The sequence below is a fragment of the Besnoitia besnoiti genome, chromosome V, assembly GCF_002563875.1.
Source record: "Besnoitia besnoiti strain Bb-Ger1 chromosome V, whole genome shotgun sequence".
NCBI classification, from domain to species: domain Eukaryota; phylum Apicomplexa; class Conoidasida; order Eucoccidiorida; family Sarcocystidae; genus Besnoitia; species Besnoitia besnoiti.
The window spans coordinates 215,911-232,563 of NC_042360.1; the positions used below are offsets into that span (position 1 = coordinate 215,911).

Below are 16,653 nucleotides of genomic sequence, written 5' to 3' on the forward strand. Positions count from 1 at the left end.
TCCAGTGATCAATTTTCTACCGCGATTGCCGCTGTTAGTGTCTGTTTATATCGATTCCGATTCTCTTTAGTCTGTATTATGGTGCCGGGAGGATCGCGCGCAGGTTTGCAGGTGTGGGATGCCGCGATATTTTCTTTCCGTCCCGGCCTGCCAGTAACGCGGTAGAGCCCAGTGATACCGCATTTTTGTTCTGCAGGTCAACGACTACGTTTTGTTCAAGCACAGTTTTTCGCTGAGTAGCTGACGGGTCTACCATTATAAATCGCGCGAACGCCCTTTTTTCTCTGGCAGTCTGTGGCAGCATCACTCCCGCTGAGAAGGCATGCACGCTGGTGCTATGGACACGGGTTAGATAGCACGTACTTTCGGCAAATGCAGCACTAACGTCCCCTTCTCCACCAAGACTGGTCCGAGTGTAGCGGTACCACTGGCATGTTGCATGTTGCAACCGGAACTCAGTTGCATGCTAGAAGCGAGAAAGGTTTTGCTCTCTCTGTTGCCACGGCAGAAATCCCCGTGCGAGAGAACGCCCCGATACTGTTTCTCGGAGCCCCAGCCTCCGGCTGTGGGTAGAGGCTCTGTCGTTTAGGGTGAAGGCACTGCTCGCACCTGCAGCACTCCCCTACCCGCTTTGGAGACAGCTCGACGGAGCTTCCTCCAAGAAATAGCTGACACGTATTCGATGCCGACGCACAAGGAAAAGCTGAGCTGCGAGTCTGCCCTGTCAGAACGGTACAGTCCGACTTAACTGAACCATCGTCCGTGTAATCTGTGCCAGTTTTATGGTGTGGAGCATCGCCTATCACAGAAAAACGAAGCAGGATAGGGGAACTCTTAATGCAACACAGAGCGGCGCAGAAGCCACTGCTGCCTGTTCTGACTTTGTGAATACGCCTGATGCAGGAATGCCCGTCAAACGGATACGGCGTCAGGGCATGAGCCGATTGAGAACGCAATAAGCTGCACGACACACGCTTAGATCGGCAAAATACTCATCGTCAGCCGTGTTGAGCAAGAGGCTCGTGTTGCCTCAGACGAGGTGCAATTGCTGCGAAGCAAGGTAGGAGCCAGCTCAGGGAGTGCATGCGGTTGAGGCGGGTGCGGTCTTTTTTCGCGGCGGGCGGTCACGCGAAAGCTACGCAAGTCGCGAACAGAGTTCATGTCTTCGGAGATAGCTGCATCGCAGCTTTGGAAAGTACACTAGTAAATGTAGTGCATTTACGGAGCTTGCAGGACGGAAAATTGATTTTTTTAACTGGAGTCTTGTCAAATGTCCGCGTTTCGAAGGCCGTTACTGTGCAACTCTCGACCAGCAGGTGCTTTCCTGGTCGTGTTGTTAAGGTGCACTCAAAGCCGCGTCGGGTACTGAAGCGACACACCGCTCTTCAATTCGTGCCATCGGATTTCTCCATATGTTTTCTTTTCTCGAATCGGTTTCACACGTTTGCGTCTCACTTGTGCCAAGTCCCCTTCGTGTGCGGACGCACACTAGCTTGCACTGTTGGAGTCTCGAACACGACGAACTCAAGAAGCGCTAGAGTTGCTGGGGAGCTGAGCAACATGCCGTGCCAGCCGCTTCTCGGCACACCCCCGCAGCCGGTGATACGGTTGTAGAAGGCCATGGCACCTGCTGCCAGAACCGGGGAGACTCCGACAGACAGGGTCCTGCCGGTGTCCTCTGGCGCGGCTGGGAACTCCTCCTGTGCCTTGTCGCCGCTGGAGACGTTGGAATCACTGTGTTTGGACTGCCTGCTTTCCTTGCTGGACTTTCGGGATTTCTGCAACCTCTCTCTTGTTTCGTCCTCTCTCCGCGCCGCTCTGCTGACCGACCTCAGCCGGCAGGCGCGCTGCGTATCCGGCCTAGTTCTCCACTGCCTCTGCGACACGCCCGTCTTTCCGCCTCTGGGCGAGCTGAGTTTCGAAGGAACTCTGTCTTCTGCAGGTCACGCCCCAAGTGGCCGTAATGTCAGCGTGTCTACTGAAGCCAGGAAGGAACGCACGTGTCAGGGCACGAGCGCCAGACCAACTCCAAGTCGGCGTTGCGTGGAACGTTCGTCCGAGCTCGACAGCGACCTTGTGTCGCCGGCTGAACCAGGATTGCCTCTCGGCGGCGGCGCCCCGCTAGTGTCGAGGAGTGCAAGTAAACAGCTGCCATGTCGTCGGAAAGCGCCGCCATTTCCCCTCGGTTTGAAGCCGTGGAAGGCGGCGGCCCTCGTGTCGAAGCGCCTTTTCTCCCTGCGGGTGGGGGTTGACGCATTCGCCGCCATGCCTCTGCCCCTGTGGGAGACGCTGCTGAGAGCCAACGCAGCGACGCTTCGAGAAGTCTCTCTGTGCAGTCCTCTGCGATGGACTTCTCAGCGACAGCAGCAGCACCGCCAAAGGGAAGTGTTAGAATTTCTCTGCAGTCTGCAGAGCTCAGCCCACGTACAGGGGGGCAGCGAGGCCCTCTACGCGCCGCACCCCCCGCTGTCGCCTCGATTTTTTTCTTTTGGGGATAGGTGCTCCGAGCGCCTGCCGCCGCCGGCTCGCAAGGCGAGCGACGAGAGAGAGGCCAGCGGTTCCTTGGACGGGGCGGCGCCTGCAGCTCGCCGCGGCGTCGCTGCGGCCTCGAGCCTCATCCCCCTCTGCGAACTGAAGAAGCTCGCGATTGCTGCAGGTCCGTGCAGCGGCGTGCTTGAGCTCCTGGGGCGTTGCGCGTGCCGGAAATGCGAAGAGCTGCAGCTCGTCGTGGCGGACATGCTTACCGCTGCGGGATGGGGAGAGTCCGTCGACAGGGTCGTGGCTCGCGCTGGCGAGGGACGGAGACTGCGGCGATTTCGGCTCGTGGTCGCGCCCAGGGGCTTCTTCCAGGAGCGCCGTCTCGCGAGTTGGCTGCAGCCGCCGGCGGAGCCACGCGCGCCCGCGGACGAGTCGCCCGCAGCCGCAGAACCCGAGCCAAAAATCCACCCGACGTCGTGGCTAGCAGCTCTCGAAGAATTCTCTGTTGACACCGACGACCCCTGGATCCTCCCCAAAGCCGCGCAGCTCATTGCCGCCGTCACGCGTCATCCTGCCGAGACCGCCGGCCTCCTCGTCGGCGCCCGCCTGCTGGGCAGAGACGCGCCTATTAACCAGCGCAGGGGCGCTGACTCACGGCCTGGACAGGATGCACTGAGGCATTCGAGAGAGTCCAGCGCAGGCTCCGCAGAGCCTGGCTCATGTTCAAGAAGAGGCAATGGGCTCGCCTGCGCCAGCGGCTGTGGTCGCTGCATCAGTGCGCCTGAGGGTGAGGGTCTGCGGGCTGACCAGCCCGCCGCCGCGGAACGCGGAGGGGTGCGCAGCGGAGTGAGAGGTGACAGCTCCTTGGAGAGAGCGGAGGTGACCGACAGCGGCGCTTCCTACCTGCACACCCTGTGCGCGCCTTCAGAAGTCGATCCTGCTCACCACTGTGCCACCGATATGGCGGTTTGTCTCCGCGCTGCTTGTCTTGGCGAGGACAATGACCCGCAGCCAGCCTGCAGAGTGGAGCACCGCGCTTCGCGACCCTCGGCCGCGAGCGGAGATGGAGGTGCTTCTCACTCCGAGAAACATTCTGCTCAGGGCAGGTATCTTACGCAACCGGGAGACGCTGCAAGCGGCGCCGATCCTTTCTCGGTGTCCCCAACGCCACGGTTTCCTTCTCTGCGGTGTTGCAGTTTCCGTTGCGGGTCGACTCCCGCTTCGGGGGCAGGGTGCTTTTCTTGGGAGGCTGTTGAGTCGCTCTTGGCGGCCGCGCTGCCGGGCTGCTCGCTTCGGTTTTACGGCGACATCCTGTTCTCCACGTGCCCGCACACAGATTCTCCCGGCGCCCTGTCTCCAGTTTCCGCGTTCTGTCGGAGTTCTCAACGAAAGAAAAACTGTAGCAAAGGGGCTGGCAACATCACGACCGGCAGTGCGCGCACTGAGCCCCTCCAGCGTGATGCCTCGTGCGATGCACAAGGCATCTGTCCTGTCCTCGCCAAAGCAAGTAGAGGGCTGGAAACCCCTGGGGGAGGGCCTTGGGGGGGGTGTGCCCGTTCTTGCTGACTGCAGCCACGTCGGCTCCGCGTCCAGCTGCCTCGCGCGGAGGCGTCTTGCCGCGCCACAGGCTCTCTTCGGTCTGTGTTCTTCCGCAGGTTGTTCTGAAGGGTGCGGCCCTCGTACTGCAAGAGAGGGGCTCGTCTGGCGTCTCGATGGCCGCTCTAGGCCGGTCGTCGTTCCGCGCGCCTCTCAGGCTGGGCTGCTTCTGTGCAGCCGCTCCTCTCGCGGCCAAGAATGCCAGAGTCAGGGATGCGCGCAGCGTGAGAAACAACGAGACGCCCTCCCGGTGCGACGGGCGAGACGCGGTGGGCAACCCGGGCGTCGTTTGTCGCGAGGCGCGGTTTCAGGCGTTCGTCGAACTTGCATCCATCCCGCTGATGAGCAGTAGCCATTTGCCCGAGGCTTCGGATCGCTGCGCCGATCGCCGCGATCTCGGCGCTCGCTTGTGGCTGAAGCAGGACGCAGGCAGATCGCTGGAATGCGCGTTGACAGCCAAAGACTTCCGCCGCCCTCGCGCAAACGCAGGACAAGACATCCAGGGTAGGGCCCTGGCCGCGTCCGCGCAGAGGCTCGAACGCCCGAGTCCGCTGCTGCCTGCAGTCCAGGTGCAGCTGCCGAGTTCGGTGGCGTCGGGCTGCCCCGCCTCGTTTTCGTCGCCTGCGGATGCGCCTGAAGGGAAATCGGCGGACGCGCCTGCGTGTGTGCATATCTGCCGCCAAGCGGCAGGAGAGGAGTCCTCGTGTGACGCTACTTCAGGATCAACAGAGGGGGGGACCGAGCGGGCTGCCGAGGTCGCAGACGAGAGACAGATAGGGCTCGTGCGGCTCGGTCGCCTCCGCAGATGGCGTGTATGGAGCAGCCAGTATCTCCGAGGGCTGCTTGGCGAGCTGCCGGGATTTCTTCTCTGCTTGCCTCCGGTGGAAGCGTGTGCCAACGCTGCGGCGCACAGCTGCGGCGAAACGGCGCTCGCGGCGCACGCTGCACAGGGTGGCGAGCGGACTGGCGCGCAGCGGCCGCGGGCTGAGGGCGAGACGCGGGCGAGGGCCGAGCGCGGCAGTGGAGTGGGAGACAGGGACGCACACCAGGTCCAAGGCATGCGGGCGACGGGAGCGAATTGCCGGCCGAAGTGTTGCTGTCAGCCAGGGCATCCAGGTGCTAGCGAAGGGCTGGACGCAGTAGACCGAAGATGCGTATTTACCTTGCACCGGACGAGAGAGGGAGGCTCAGAATTTACAGGGGAGCGAGAGCGGGGCGCGCCAGTGAGGCTCGACCACAGAACAGCCTCGGGGGAAGAATCCGCAGAAGAGGAAGATCGGATTCTTCGGCGGCTCACTCAGGCGCAGGAAGGCGCCTCGTGCTTCGCCCTTGGCGAGGCCGGAGGCAATGAAGCCGATACCACGGCGTTACTTCTCGCATTGTGTTTGGATCCTGGCCTCCGCCAGGGGTTTCAGGGGATCGCGATGGACTGCGTGTTCGCTGACTGTAAGGAGCCGGTCTGCAGGACAAAACTTCCGCTAGAGTCTGGCTCTTCGGGACTTCTTTCTGTAGGGATCTCAGAGGCGTGTCTCCCGTCTCTACGCGCACTTCTCTGGAAGCTACCCGCCTCCCTGCGCCCTACGCTCCAAGTCGTCCGCTTGTTTGTGGATCCTGTGGAGCGGGAGGACACCGGGTCAGTGCACTCTCCGCTCTTCACGGCGCAGCCGAGGCAAGAGAGAGTTCCACCTGGGCTGTGCGGTCTCGGGGCGCCTGCGGAGACTTCCGGCTCGATGTGCGGGGGGACGACTCGCACGCCGCGCTGCTCCGAGGGCAGTGCGAAACATGGAGCGATTGGCGGCTGCCTGAACGCGGAGTGCAGCGCCGGTCCGCCTGCGATGTCTGCGGAACTCGACCTGACGGCTAACTCGTCGTCCGCAGGCAGACGTAGCGGGCTGGGGGCTGTGCGTGGGGTGCCTGGAGGGACGGCGGAGGCGGTTCGAGAGTTCTGGGCTCATGCCGCCGAGAGCGCTCAGCCTCAGCGACAGACAGAACTTCTACCGCGAGGCATTCAGGGAGAAGCAACTGGAAGACTAGCTCGCGATGGGCAGGCTGACGCTGAGATGGGGGGCTGTGCGTCCGCTGTTCCGGCTCCGTGTTTCGCTGTTGACGGAAGGGGGGAAGGAAATCTCAGGAGATTTCTGTTGGAACTGCTCGCGGTATACACAAGTGTGACCCGCGTTGAAGTACGCATTCTACGAGGCGACCCCGGAACGAATTTCTCGGCCTGGAACGTGGAGGAGGCCTCGTGGACGAGTGAAGACGAGTGTTGCTCCTGTTTGCTGTCACAGAGTGCCCGCCTCTGCGCACTTCACGCGGTGCTGCTCTCGCTTCAGTTTGAGTTAGTGGCTGTGCGGCGGGCTCAGTATGTCTTCGAGACTTTCATGACGTATGAGACGCGCGCGTAATGGACGACCCAAGAAAGGATGCCCCATCGCTACAAATGTTTCTTTGTTTGGGTAGCTACAGTGAAGACAAAGCGTGATGCGGTCCGACGCGTCAGGCGAAGCCGCCATGCCGCTTCCGGCAGTTGATGAGTGCATGTGCCTTTCTGCTCAAGTTGTGGTCGTAGCGATGCACGCAGCCCTTGTCTTCCATTTCGCGTGTGCGCGTGCGTTATCGTGGCGGTATCAATTGCATTTGAGGCCAACCTCCTTCGTCAATTCTCTCAAACGGACGGACGCCAGTGCACTGCAACCTGAAAACGCGAACCACAGTTCGCGTTTCCATTTTTCGCGTCGCTCTCTGTGGGCGGTGTCCGCAGCAGTCTGGGCATGCGGACTCTGAACGAAGCTGCATTCGAGCGAAGATCGACCATTTGGATTGAATGTATAAAACTCAGTAATTATTATATGTAAGGTATCTTCAAATTTTCCGTAGTATAGGCCGGCGTCTGGCCGTTAATTGAAAAGAGGTCGCTGCAAATTCGATCTGAGTAAATTTTAGAGCATAGGTATATATCGTCTTGACCCAGGGGACTGAGGCGGTCCGACCAGCGCGGCGTGGCGCTCGTTCTGCAGATACAAGTGAGACCAGCATTGGTGCGCACGGCGTCTTTCAATGAACGTCTGGTTTTTCTCTTCGGATATGGGGGGTCTGCGGATTGCGGAGCGACGGGGCAGAAGCGCACGGGCCGAGTAAACGCAGCTGTTTCGCCAGGCGACGCCTGCAACACCGTGAAGTGTGCACGAGGTCCGTTTGTGCTTCTCAGTCTAACCCCTTGTCTGAGGGCGTTTTCTGATGCATGAGGATCTGTTTTCTCGCCGCCTTTTTCTTTAAGTGATGTCTAGGCGCCACGATGTAGATGCGCTCGCCCGGAAAACAGCACACCACGTATGTGCACCCCAGACCCATCCGCGGCTCGCGGTCGGAGCATAGTGCCCATCACACAAAACTGCAGTCGCCAGATATGAAAGGAAGAGCAGAGCGATGCCGCACGTGGAAGCAATGTCTCGAGCCTCCTCATCGCGAAAAGTGTGCTTTCATGAGGTACTTCAAACTCCTTTCAAAACCGGGTCGCCAACCACCTGAGTAAGCACTCCGTGCGTGAGCAAACCTTTTTCTGGACCGCTGGACAAGAGCGCGCGACAGGTTCTCCGTTTGCGGCGTCTCGAACGTCGTCCTACATGGCTTGACAGCCGTCCCCCCGGTGCGGCCCTCCTGTCACGAAATCCAGCGATTCACACATCTCTCGCGAGCTGGATCCCTCTATTTCGACGAGCGCAGTTCCTGTCCACTGGAGACTACCCGACGCGCGATAGGAAGTGGAGCCACACGTCTGTCTGTCTGGAGGCCCCGATGCAGACCATCTAGCTGTAGCCCGGCAGGTTGTTGTCCACTTCTTCTGGTGAAAGGGTCAGCCTACGAAATTTTCTGACCGGCATCTTCAGAGGCAGCATGGCAGAACGCCGGACTTTCCTGCTGGCGGCAGCATGCTTTCTCGCCGTGCAGTCTCCCGTTCTCGGTTGGCACGCAGAGGTAAGCACCACTTGAGGACTCGACTCATTCCACGAAGGCAGTGTGCGATGTCTCAGCGTTGCAAACAGGCGAGAAGTGATTTTACGCCCCGTGAAACTGATTTATCCAGCAAGCACGTGCTTGATAAAGCGGCTTAGCGAACGTGCTGTGGTTCGCATCCCCAGGGGAATCTTCACGTCTTCTGGCTACAAGCTAAAAGAAAGGAAAGTAAATCGCGCTAGTCAGCCCCACTGCTAGTCTCATGCGACGCCTTCTCTGGCCTCGGCATCCCGAAGCAAATGTAATCCCTATTTGGGTCCCCTGCGCGTTTTCTTGACCTGCCTGAGCCGCCTGTGATGATGCCCCCCATGGGGTCCAAGAATGTGACAGTTTTTTCGTGGAATCGAATTGCATCTGTCTGGCAAGGACCTCAGCTGGGGTGTGTGTAGGCGCAGTAGAATGTCTGTCACCAGGCGGTATCATTTAGGGCTGAAGGTAGATCATGATTGCAAACCCCGACAAGTGGCGCGCCTGCCTTATTAATAAATCGCTGCGTTGGAGCTCAACTTGGGTCACCGCATGTCAAGGTTCGATCGTTTTACGAAGTGGATGTCTGCTCCCCGGAAGGGTTGCTTGCCCTCAGCCACACATGCTCATCGCGTCCATCGCCCGCAGTAATTTATCCCTTCTCGCCCAAGCTAAGATCGACTACATTTTAGGACTCTGGCAGGGCCAATATCCTCGTACGTCTTCCCCGTGCTTGCGTGACGCCAACGAGTGCCGTCTTGCAGGGATAGCGTTGTGCATCGACCGCAGCAAAGGCAAACATTTGGTCTAGTCAGTGTTTGCGACCTTTCCCCGCATCCCACCAGGGAACACATTTACACGTTGAGTGGTAAGGGTTTAGGGTGCATGGTACCCTGCTTCATGAGGGGCGGCGATACTCGGGACGTATGCAGTGTGCACGGGTTGCCCTACACTGGAAGGCGGGTTGTGTCTTTGTTCCAGGCACGTAACGACTACTCTGCTAGGGTAGCTGTCGGTTAGTGGCTGTTCCTTCACATCTAGAGGCCCGCAACGGTTAAATGCTTTTGTCTCACGCTGGCATTATGTGCTTCCGCGCCGTGAGGCGACGGCGCCTAGGTTCGCGGCGACACGCTGCTGCGGCTGTGTCTACGTTTTTACTAGGCCAGGCCACCATTGAGCACGCCGCTGTCTGGCTCGATAGCATAAACGCAAAAGGGCCACCCTTTGCGGATGTGACCAACCGATACGATTTTCTCGAGGTAGAGTGGCGTTAAACAGAGCGACTTTCTGCCGCAGCACGGCGGAAGCGTGCGTGCAGAGCGACGTGTATATTATCAAAATATGCCTCACTCCCGTCAGGAGTAAGGCGAGGCGAATCTTTCAAGAAACCCGAGACCCTCTTGGCAGATATGCTATATACTACATTCTACAACACATGTGTTTCTTGACCCATGCGAATACTGATTGGCACCAAGACGCAACGACGGCTGGAGGGTTCTGAAGCGTGGGAGCCTTCTCGGACGTCATTATGTCGCTAAGAGGGGGTCTATCCACTCTGGATGCCAGTATGCATTAGAGCAAAAGCAGTCTACAGCGCAGGCATCCATGTGCCTGCGTTTTCGCATTCTGCGTCTGTGTGCCCTTTTTTTCAGATTTTTCGCTTCATGCATGGTGTAAACATACCATATAACCCGGCAGGGGTCCAACTGGAGGGTCTCAATGCGTTCTTGCCGATCTACGAGCGGAGTGAGTTTCGATGCATTTTGCGACGGGAAGCATCCGCGGCTACAATGACGAGGGATTCTTTGCGGCTGAGAAGGATGAGGAGGCGTAATGCGGTCTCTCTTAAAACACTTATGGCAAGCATTGCTTCCGATGTGGCTGTGCAGGTGCCGACTTTTTGCTCGACATGGCGTGGAAAGGGCTCAGCGCTACAACGCCGACGACAGCCAAGCTGGAGGATACGTACTGCAAAGTTCCTCCGTCTGCTTCACTCCGGAAAACAGTGTCCGCTCTGAGCTTGGCCGTGATTTTGGCCCCAGCCTCTGCGGGCACAGTGAACTCCAGCCACAGCCCGTCGGTGGAGAAGGCCTCCGAAGGGGTCCATGTCGCTGAATCGAACGATGGTAGAGGGCCCGCAGGCGTGGGGTCTGTCCTCTCTCTAAATTTCTACTTGCGGATGCTTATTCACCTTCTGGGCGACATCCACCAGCCTCTCCACACCACCTTGGCCTTTTCTCCGGCGTTCCCCGACGGCGACCGTTTCGGGTCGAAGGTAAGGAAAGACGGGGAATGCATGCTCTGTTGTTTGTCCAGGAGTTGAGTTTCTTTGGGAGAAGAGATATATATTATACGAATAGAGTTACCTCAGCACATTAAACTGAATGAGGCGTTACTTTAGCAATGGCTGTGACTCATCCCTTCTGAAATCAATCTTCGTACATCGGCACGAACTGTGTCCCCCATACGGGCGGTACTGGTGGCCGCGGCTGATCTGATTCCTTTCCTGCAGATCCCAGTCATCGGCCCCAAGGGAAGAGCGACGAATCTCCATTCGTTCTGGGACGCAGCTGGGGACTTGTATACGAAGCGGGCGGTCGATATAAGAGACGAAGAGCTTCTCGAAGAGGTACGGTATGCGCTGGGTGCATTCGTTTTGTGTAATGTTTCCACACGTGCTGACACGGGAATCCACCACTTGGCAAAGTATCATGGCTTTATTTGGCGCACTAGGTGGTTCCCTCGGTTGCACTCCGCGAGACTGGAGCTTCAGAAAACCTTTGCCTGAATTAACATTCGCAGAACTTAGCACACGCGCCTGCATGCCTGCCGACGCTGTCAAAATGAGATACGTGCGTGCTGTGTGTAGAAGCTCGGGACAAGACTGTCTAATCAGACGGCGTGTCAGCGCTTAGTATACTAATGTTACCTGTCGTACAGAGGACGTCTGAGAGAGTATAGCATCAAAAAAGAACTGCGTTAGGACCTTGCATGTTTCGACCTTGGTGGTCAACGAAATTGCTACCGACTCCACAGAACAGTCACGCTGGACCTTGTTTCCTTTCCTGATTGCCGGACTCTCGGAGTCCCCCACGTTATGAGGTCTTTATCAAAATTGTGGCAACCTGGTGGTGCTCTGGCATGCCGCAGGCTGAATCGATAATGCGCGAGTTCCCCAAAGCAAGCGTGGTTAGTCGTCTGACACCAGAGTATCTGGCGCCGAACTTCCGCAGTATGGCTGAAGAAACGAATAAGCTCGGGGTGGCACTTGCTTACAGAGGTAAGTTCGTTGTTTGGTTGTACCTTGCTGTCCTCAAACCCTGGAGTGAGTCGGTTACCGCCGGTCACGGGGGGGTACACCGGGAGAGGAATGACTGTGCATTCCCGGGAACAGGAATGGCTTTCGTCGGCTGCAGGGTGGATCGCACCACTTGATTTTTTCGTCGAGTTATCGTGTGTACTGCTGCGTGCAGAAGTGGATCTTCACACATTCACGCCCCAATTCCCGTACGTCCCCTCGGGCCCCTACACAAGGGACGTGCGGCAGTTCAGCCGCAGTCAGATTGCTCTCGCAGGTTACCGCCTCGGGCACGCACTTGAAGAGATTTCCGCTTTCCTTCCCGTCCCTGATATTCTACACAGCACTTCGTTCCAGTCCGCGGGCAGGGTGAATGCGTGAAAAAGCGGAACTATGTGTGCAAAACACACAGAATGTGTCTGCCCTGTTTATTTCTTAGGCAGCCGTGTCTCCGGACCACGTACAATACGATGAGTTAAACGATACCGTGCGCCTCTCAGAGTTTTTGCTATTGCACGTCGTGGGACCCGGTTACGATATGTGATTCAAGTTTTTGACAAGTTGTACACAGGTGTCAATGCTCTGCGTCGTCTCGCTTTTGCTTCCGCGTGCGTGAACGGCCATTTGCCTCCATGTCTGACACCTGACGCTCGTCGGGATGTGGCGTGAACGGCAAATCCCCCAGAAAAGCGGGTCAGCAGATAGTTTCAGAGCGTCCCAGCTTTGCGTACATGTATGCTCTGTGTCATCGTTTGCTCCGAATGTATTTCGCGGCGCTCCAATGCTTGTGAACATCTTTCGCCGCGATTGAAATCAGCTGCGCGAGTATTCAAGCTGCCTGAACCAAACAAGACGCTCGAATGCAAGACGTTGACGCCGCTATAGAGTCCCAGCTGGTCTAGAATTGAAAGCTTCGAGGGCAGAGTAGTGAAGACGTGAGGTAGAGCGGCATGCCCTAGATATCCGACCAAAGGAGCGTGGCTGATAAGTGAAAATCTCCTAGAGCAAGAATAAACGCGGGGTACGGCAGAACGCCCTGCGGTCGAATTCTGTGTTGCGAGGTGCTAGTCGGACAGATAGCTCTCAGTCAGGATATGGAGTTTTGTGGAAGAATTGCACTCTTGTATCAAAGAAGAGAGGCTTGAACGGCCTCTGGAACTCGCATTTTCTTCAATATCTCGGGCTTCCGCTACACAACTAAGGAACCGGAATGGCGCCCTAACATTGGCGGATCACCTCGAGCAACTGGGATGATGCTACGTTTCACCTGCACCGTCTATTCTGACAGGCCAACTTCCATATTGGTGGGATGAAGATTTCCTCCTCGTCGTACCCGTCAAAGATCGAACAGGTAATTGCTCTCTCGAGTCTTCAAGGGAAGACTTTCCACAGCAGCAGCACACGCTTTTTCCATCTCTCCACTGGAGTGAGGTGATGGGGCGTCTGCTGCTCTTCGCATCTTTGCCGGCATGCAAAGCTAGCAATTTTTTCTCTGGGTAGGGTGTCGCGATTCTACGCGATTCCTCTGACTCGGTGTTTCCCGTGCCATTTCTGTGTGCCCCCGCTCCGTCGTCTTGTCCAGAACCTGACTTGTTCGTTTTTTTCCCTTGTCACAGTCCCATTTCTAAACTGTGCATTTACCCATCTATTCTTGCCTTCGAGTTGTTGACGGGAGGAGAGTCATTTTTTCTCTCGTTTATTCCTTTAATGCAGACACGCTCCGCCTCACGTGCGGCGGCAATGGCCGCTGCTGTCGCGCCGGGGGGCAGTGTCAGTGAGACAGAAACTCCGAGGAAAGACGGGCGAACCACTTGCCGAGGAAGAACTGCTGCAACCGAAGGCGAAGCTGTGCCCAGGATGACAAGAAACCTGACGCACAAGGAGTCAGAAGCCTCCAGTGACTCGGTTTCTGATAATGTGAAGAGCATTGCAGCAGAGGAGCGGCCCAGACAGACCACTCGAAAGAGGTGGGGGAAGAACAACCCTCTGACGCTCGAGTGTGCGGACGCGGTGGTGAATGGTCAACACGAGGGAGAGAGCATGAAGGAGAGCGAATGCAGGAGGTGTGTTTTCTCCTCAATCATCACATTTTTTCTTTCACTTGCGTTCCTCGCTTGCTTGGCAATTCCACTCGTGGCTGTTTTTGCCCCCGATAGTTTGTCAGCGCTTCCCGGTGCGCTGAAGACCGTCGAAAAGCTCCCCGCTTCGCTTTCTTTGTTCGTTGGTTCCTTCTCTGAAAAGCCGGCGCTTCTTGCCTGGTCATCTGGCACCGAACGCGGTGAGAAACAACCGGAGAACCGCGCTCAGCCGTCTGAGGAAGGCCTGTCTGGTAGCGCGAGGAGAGATTCCTGGAAGAAGCCAGAAGACACACGCGGAGGAAACACCACAGAAGTGAAGGGCGACACAGGGCCTCAGTCTGCGTCTAGTGAGAAAAACACGCCGCAGAAGAAAATGGCGCCGCTTGCAGCTCTCCAGTACGATATCATCAAGCGCGGCACAGGCCCCACTTTGCAGAGAGGACAAGCTGCGACAGTCCATGCGACAGGCAGTGTTCTCAGACCGGATGGAACCAGCCAGAAGTTCTGGTCCACCAAGGACCCTGGCCAGCAGGTGAGCGCGCGGAAATCCTCACGAGTTCGTTCTGTGCTCTGAAATTCTGGATCCGTGCTGTGCTTTGCCCCTTTCCCGGCCCTCTGGCGGCCCAATTCGACGGTTTAGATATTTATGCATTCCGTGGGCGCGCGCGGCGCGCGCGCGGCAGGTGTCCACTTCAGCCGGTGAATTGACGCTTGCGTGTATTCCTACGCTGTCGTTCCTCATGTCAGCGTTGAAGCCGCCCGCGAGGCAGGCTCTAAGCTGCGCGCTGCGACTCCACAGTTTCCGCGGCCGCTTCGCTTGTCAAGCGAAAGTGCCGCAGCGTGTGAGCTGTTTGTGAAATTTGTCCGTAGTCGCGTTTGCCAATGGGGACTGCACTGTCCGGTACACGAGTTGTGGGGTCTAGGGCCGTTCCAAGCGCATCTTACGGACTGCGACATGATTTTTTTCCGCAGGCGAATCCGCTTACCGGTCAAGCACGCGTGTGCATATACTAAGCCGTACATGCATTGCACGCGTGTCTGGAGATAGAGGCAACCAGACAACCTTGCCGTGGATACTTTGCACTGGAAGGCATCTCCAATCGCACCCACTCGGGCTATGATCCCCGTGGCGGCGTGTGGATGTGCGGTGGCTGCGTATCCGCTCGCGTGCGGCTCACACGGGGATGAGTATTTTTTCGTTCTGCTTCTCAGCCCTTCACGTGGAAAGCCGGACTCGGGCAAGTCATTGCTGGCTGGGACCAGGGTGTCCTCGGCATGACCGTTGGCGAAACGCGCCACATCAGCATCCCTGCAAGCAGTAAGGAATCTCCACGCCGATTCGGCCGCGCGAGTGCTGCGCTTCACGTAGGGTCACTCTCTGAAAACGCCCCACGCGGCTATGTCAGAGTCGCTTCGCGGTTAGACAGTGCGCGTTTTCGTACCAAGGAGACTTGATTAGCTTTGCCTGCGTCGCAGTTTTCATCGAGACTGCAGGGTCACCTGTTTGGGAACGCGGTCTAGGTCATGCGTAGCTAGTGTAGACTCGCGTAATACCGAAGGGGTCGTACAAGTGGCGATGTCTTTTAAGGGAATTTCGCGGTGTATTTCAACGTTTTTCGCGTGTGTGTCTGTGTGTCTGCCTGCTCTGCAGTGGGCTACGGCGCGAGCGGCTTCCCAGCATGGGGGATTCCCCCGAACGCCGATCTCCAATTTGAGATTGAGTTGCTGCGCCTGCAGTAAATCTCTTTTATTTCTAAGCTATTTTAGGTCTTAACGCGCACAAACGAACTGGAACTCTTTGAAAGATTAGTCGAGTCTCTTCGTTCCCGCTTTCGAGGATTCCCATGTAGGCCAGGCTACAGATTCGAACTGACATGAGACTGAGTACACACAACGCCTCTGCAAGGGGGGTGGACCGAGGCAATAGTCAGCGCATAAAGAGAACGTCTTGTTGCCTCTTCGAACTGCTACCAGGTTTCCCTCCGTCATCCACACTGCAGTAAGTGTAGTCGTACCCACTTCGTCGCAGCACGGTCCACAGGAGTGTTTTCCTCCGTGGCTGTCAGTGCATGACTCTGCCCTCGCGGCTTCTACTATTGAGCTTGTCTCGATTCCACAGCGACACATGCTCATCTCAGACCCTTCGCGTGCTTCCTCTCTGACGCTCTTGCTTCGCCTAACACCGCCCTCAGTTGTTAAAACGGTACACAGCAAGTGTCATTCCACTTGCGCAGTGGCAGAGTCTTGAAGACGGCCCCTGCTGGCAACCGGCAGCCTGCTTCGCCACATCTAAACGAGTAATGACGTGCTCGACTTGACCTGGTCGGTCTCCATCTCTTCGGCAGGATGTTAACTCTTCAACTGGGGGTCGCGCCATGTGCGCAACAGCGTGAGAGCGTGTTGCCGTTCTGTCGATTCACTCCCGTCGCTGCGCGCTCACTCTACGCACGTGCGATCAAAACATCTGTCCCGCCGCTGGTTCGTGACGCAGCCAATGACTCCACACGGCTTTCCTGTGGTCCCACGAGAGTGTGGACGCCCTTTTTTGCCAGTGTCGTCTCCCGCGTGCTCCCTCGAGTCTGACATCCAGCTGATGATCGCCAGGTACAAGAAGCGGCGTGGTTCGCTTCCAAAAGGGGAATGTTAGCTCGCATCCCCTGCTCAAGTAGCTGCCAGGCATAGTGAATATACACAGCGCTCTTGCTGCTTTAGATCTGTGTTTGCGAACTTGATGTATTTTATGCCTGGGTTTCCAGGAGTGCCCGCGATAGTGAAAGGCATCGCATCTATTGGTGCAAGTAGGTAGTCTTGGTACTGCAGAAGACCAGTAGTAGAACCCATGCTAGCTGTTTCACAGAAATGAGAAGTATGCCTTCAAAACGTCTTCTCGGTGCATTCAAACGCGTCACTCGCTTCTCCGTCCTTAGTTGAGCCTCTAGCTGTAGAGCCCCTGTTCAGCGGACCGAGACACGCGTCCTTCATTCGCTCTTAAGACCGAGGCCGCTTCCACATGCATCACTATGAAATCCAGCAAACAGTCAAGTACTACCGAGGAGATAGAGAACGAAATCAGTACTCTAGGAAAAGGTTGTGCCGAGAACCCCGAACTCTCCATTTGGTAACTTGCTTCGTTAGCTACCTTCCTTTCGGTGACCAGGCACCGTTGGCGGGGCTAACGAAGACAACTCAAGAGGAATTCCGAGACTGCGCTAGTAAACAGAC

The 16,653-nt window shown here is 57.1% G+C and overlaps 4 protein-coding genes across 4 annotated transcripts; all 4 read left to right on the forward strand.

Moving 5' to 3' along the window:
• Positions 1-1,620: 1,620 nt before the first annotated feature.
• Positions 1,621-4,044, forward strand: BESB_058550 (uncharacterized protein; the record flags this gene model as incomplete). The annotated part of the gene is made up of 1 exon (XM_029364269.1): positions 1,621-4,044. One exon carries the CDS (start codon positions 1,621-1,623, stop codon positions 4,042-4,044), a length of 2,424 nt encoding a protein of 807 aa, XP_029218977.1.
• A 146-nt stretch (positions 4,045-4,190) lies between these two features.
• Positions 4,191-6,479, forward strand: BESB_058560 (uncharacterized protein; the record flags this gene model as incomplete). Its single annotated transcript, XM_029364270.1, has 1 exon — positions 4,191-6,479. One exon carries the CDS (start codon positions 4,191-4,193, stop codon positions 6,477-6,479), a length of 2,289 nt encoding a protein of 762 aa, XP_029218978.1.
• Positions 6,480-8,677: 2,198 nt separating this feature from the next.
• On the forward strand, positions 8,678-11,734 carry BESB_058570 (uncharacterized protein; the record flags this gene model as incomplete). The annotated part of the gene is made up of 7 exons (XM_029364271.1): positions 8,678-8,771; positions 9,217-9,314; positions 9,708-9,801; positions 9,945-10,330; positions 10,568-10,684; positions 11,206-11,335; positions 11,529-11,734. The coding sequence occupies 7 exons, from the start codon at positions 8,678-8,680 to the stop codon at positions 11,732-11,734; spliced, it is 1,125 nt and encodes a 374-aa protein (XP_029218979.1).
• Positions 11,735-13,093: 1,359 nt separating this feature from the next.
• BESB_058580 (putative peptidyl-prolyl isomerase FKBP12) lies at positions 13,094-15,171 on the forward strand (the record flags this gene model as incomplete). The annotated part of the gene is made up of 3 exons (XM_029364272.1): positions 13,094-13,963; positions 14,644-14,749; positions 15,083-15,171. 3 exons carry the CDS (start codon positions 13,094-13,096, stop codon positions 15,169-15,171), a joined length of 1,065 nt encoding a protein of 354 aa, XP_029218980.1.
• Positions 15,172-16,653: the final 1,482 nt, after the last annotated feature.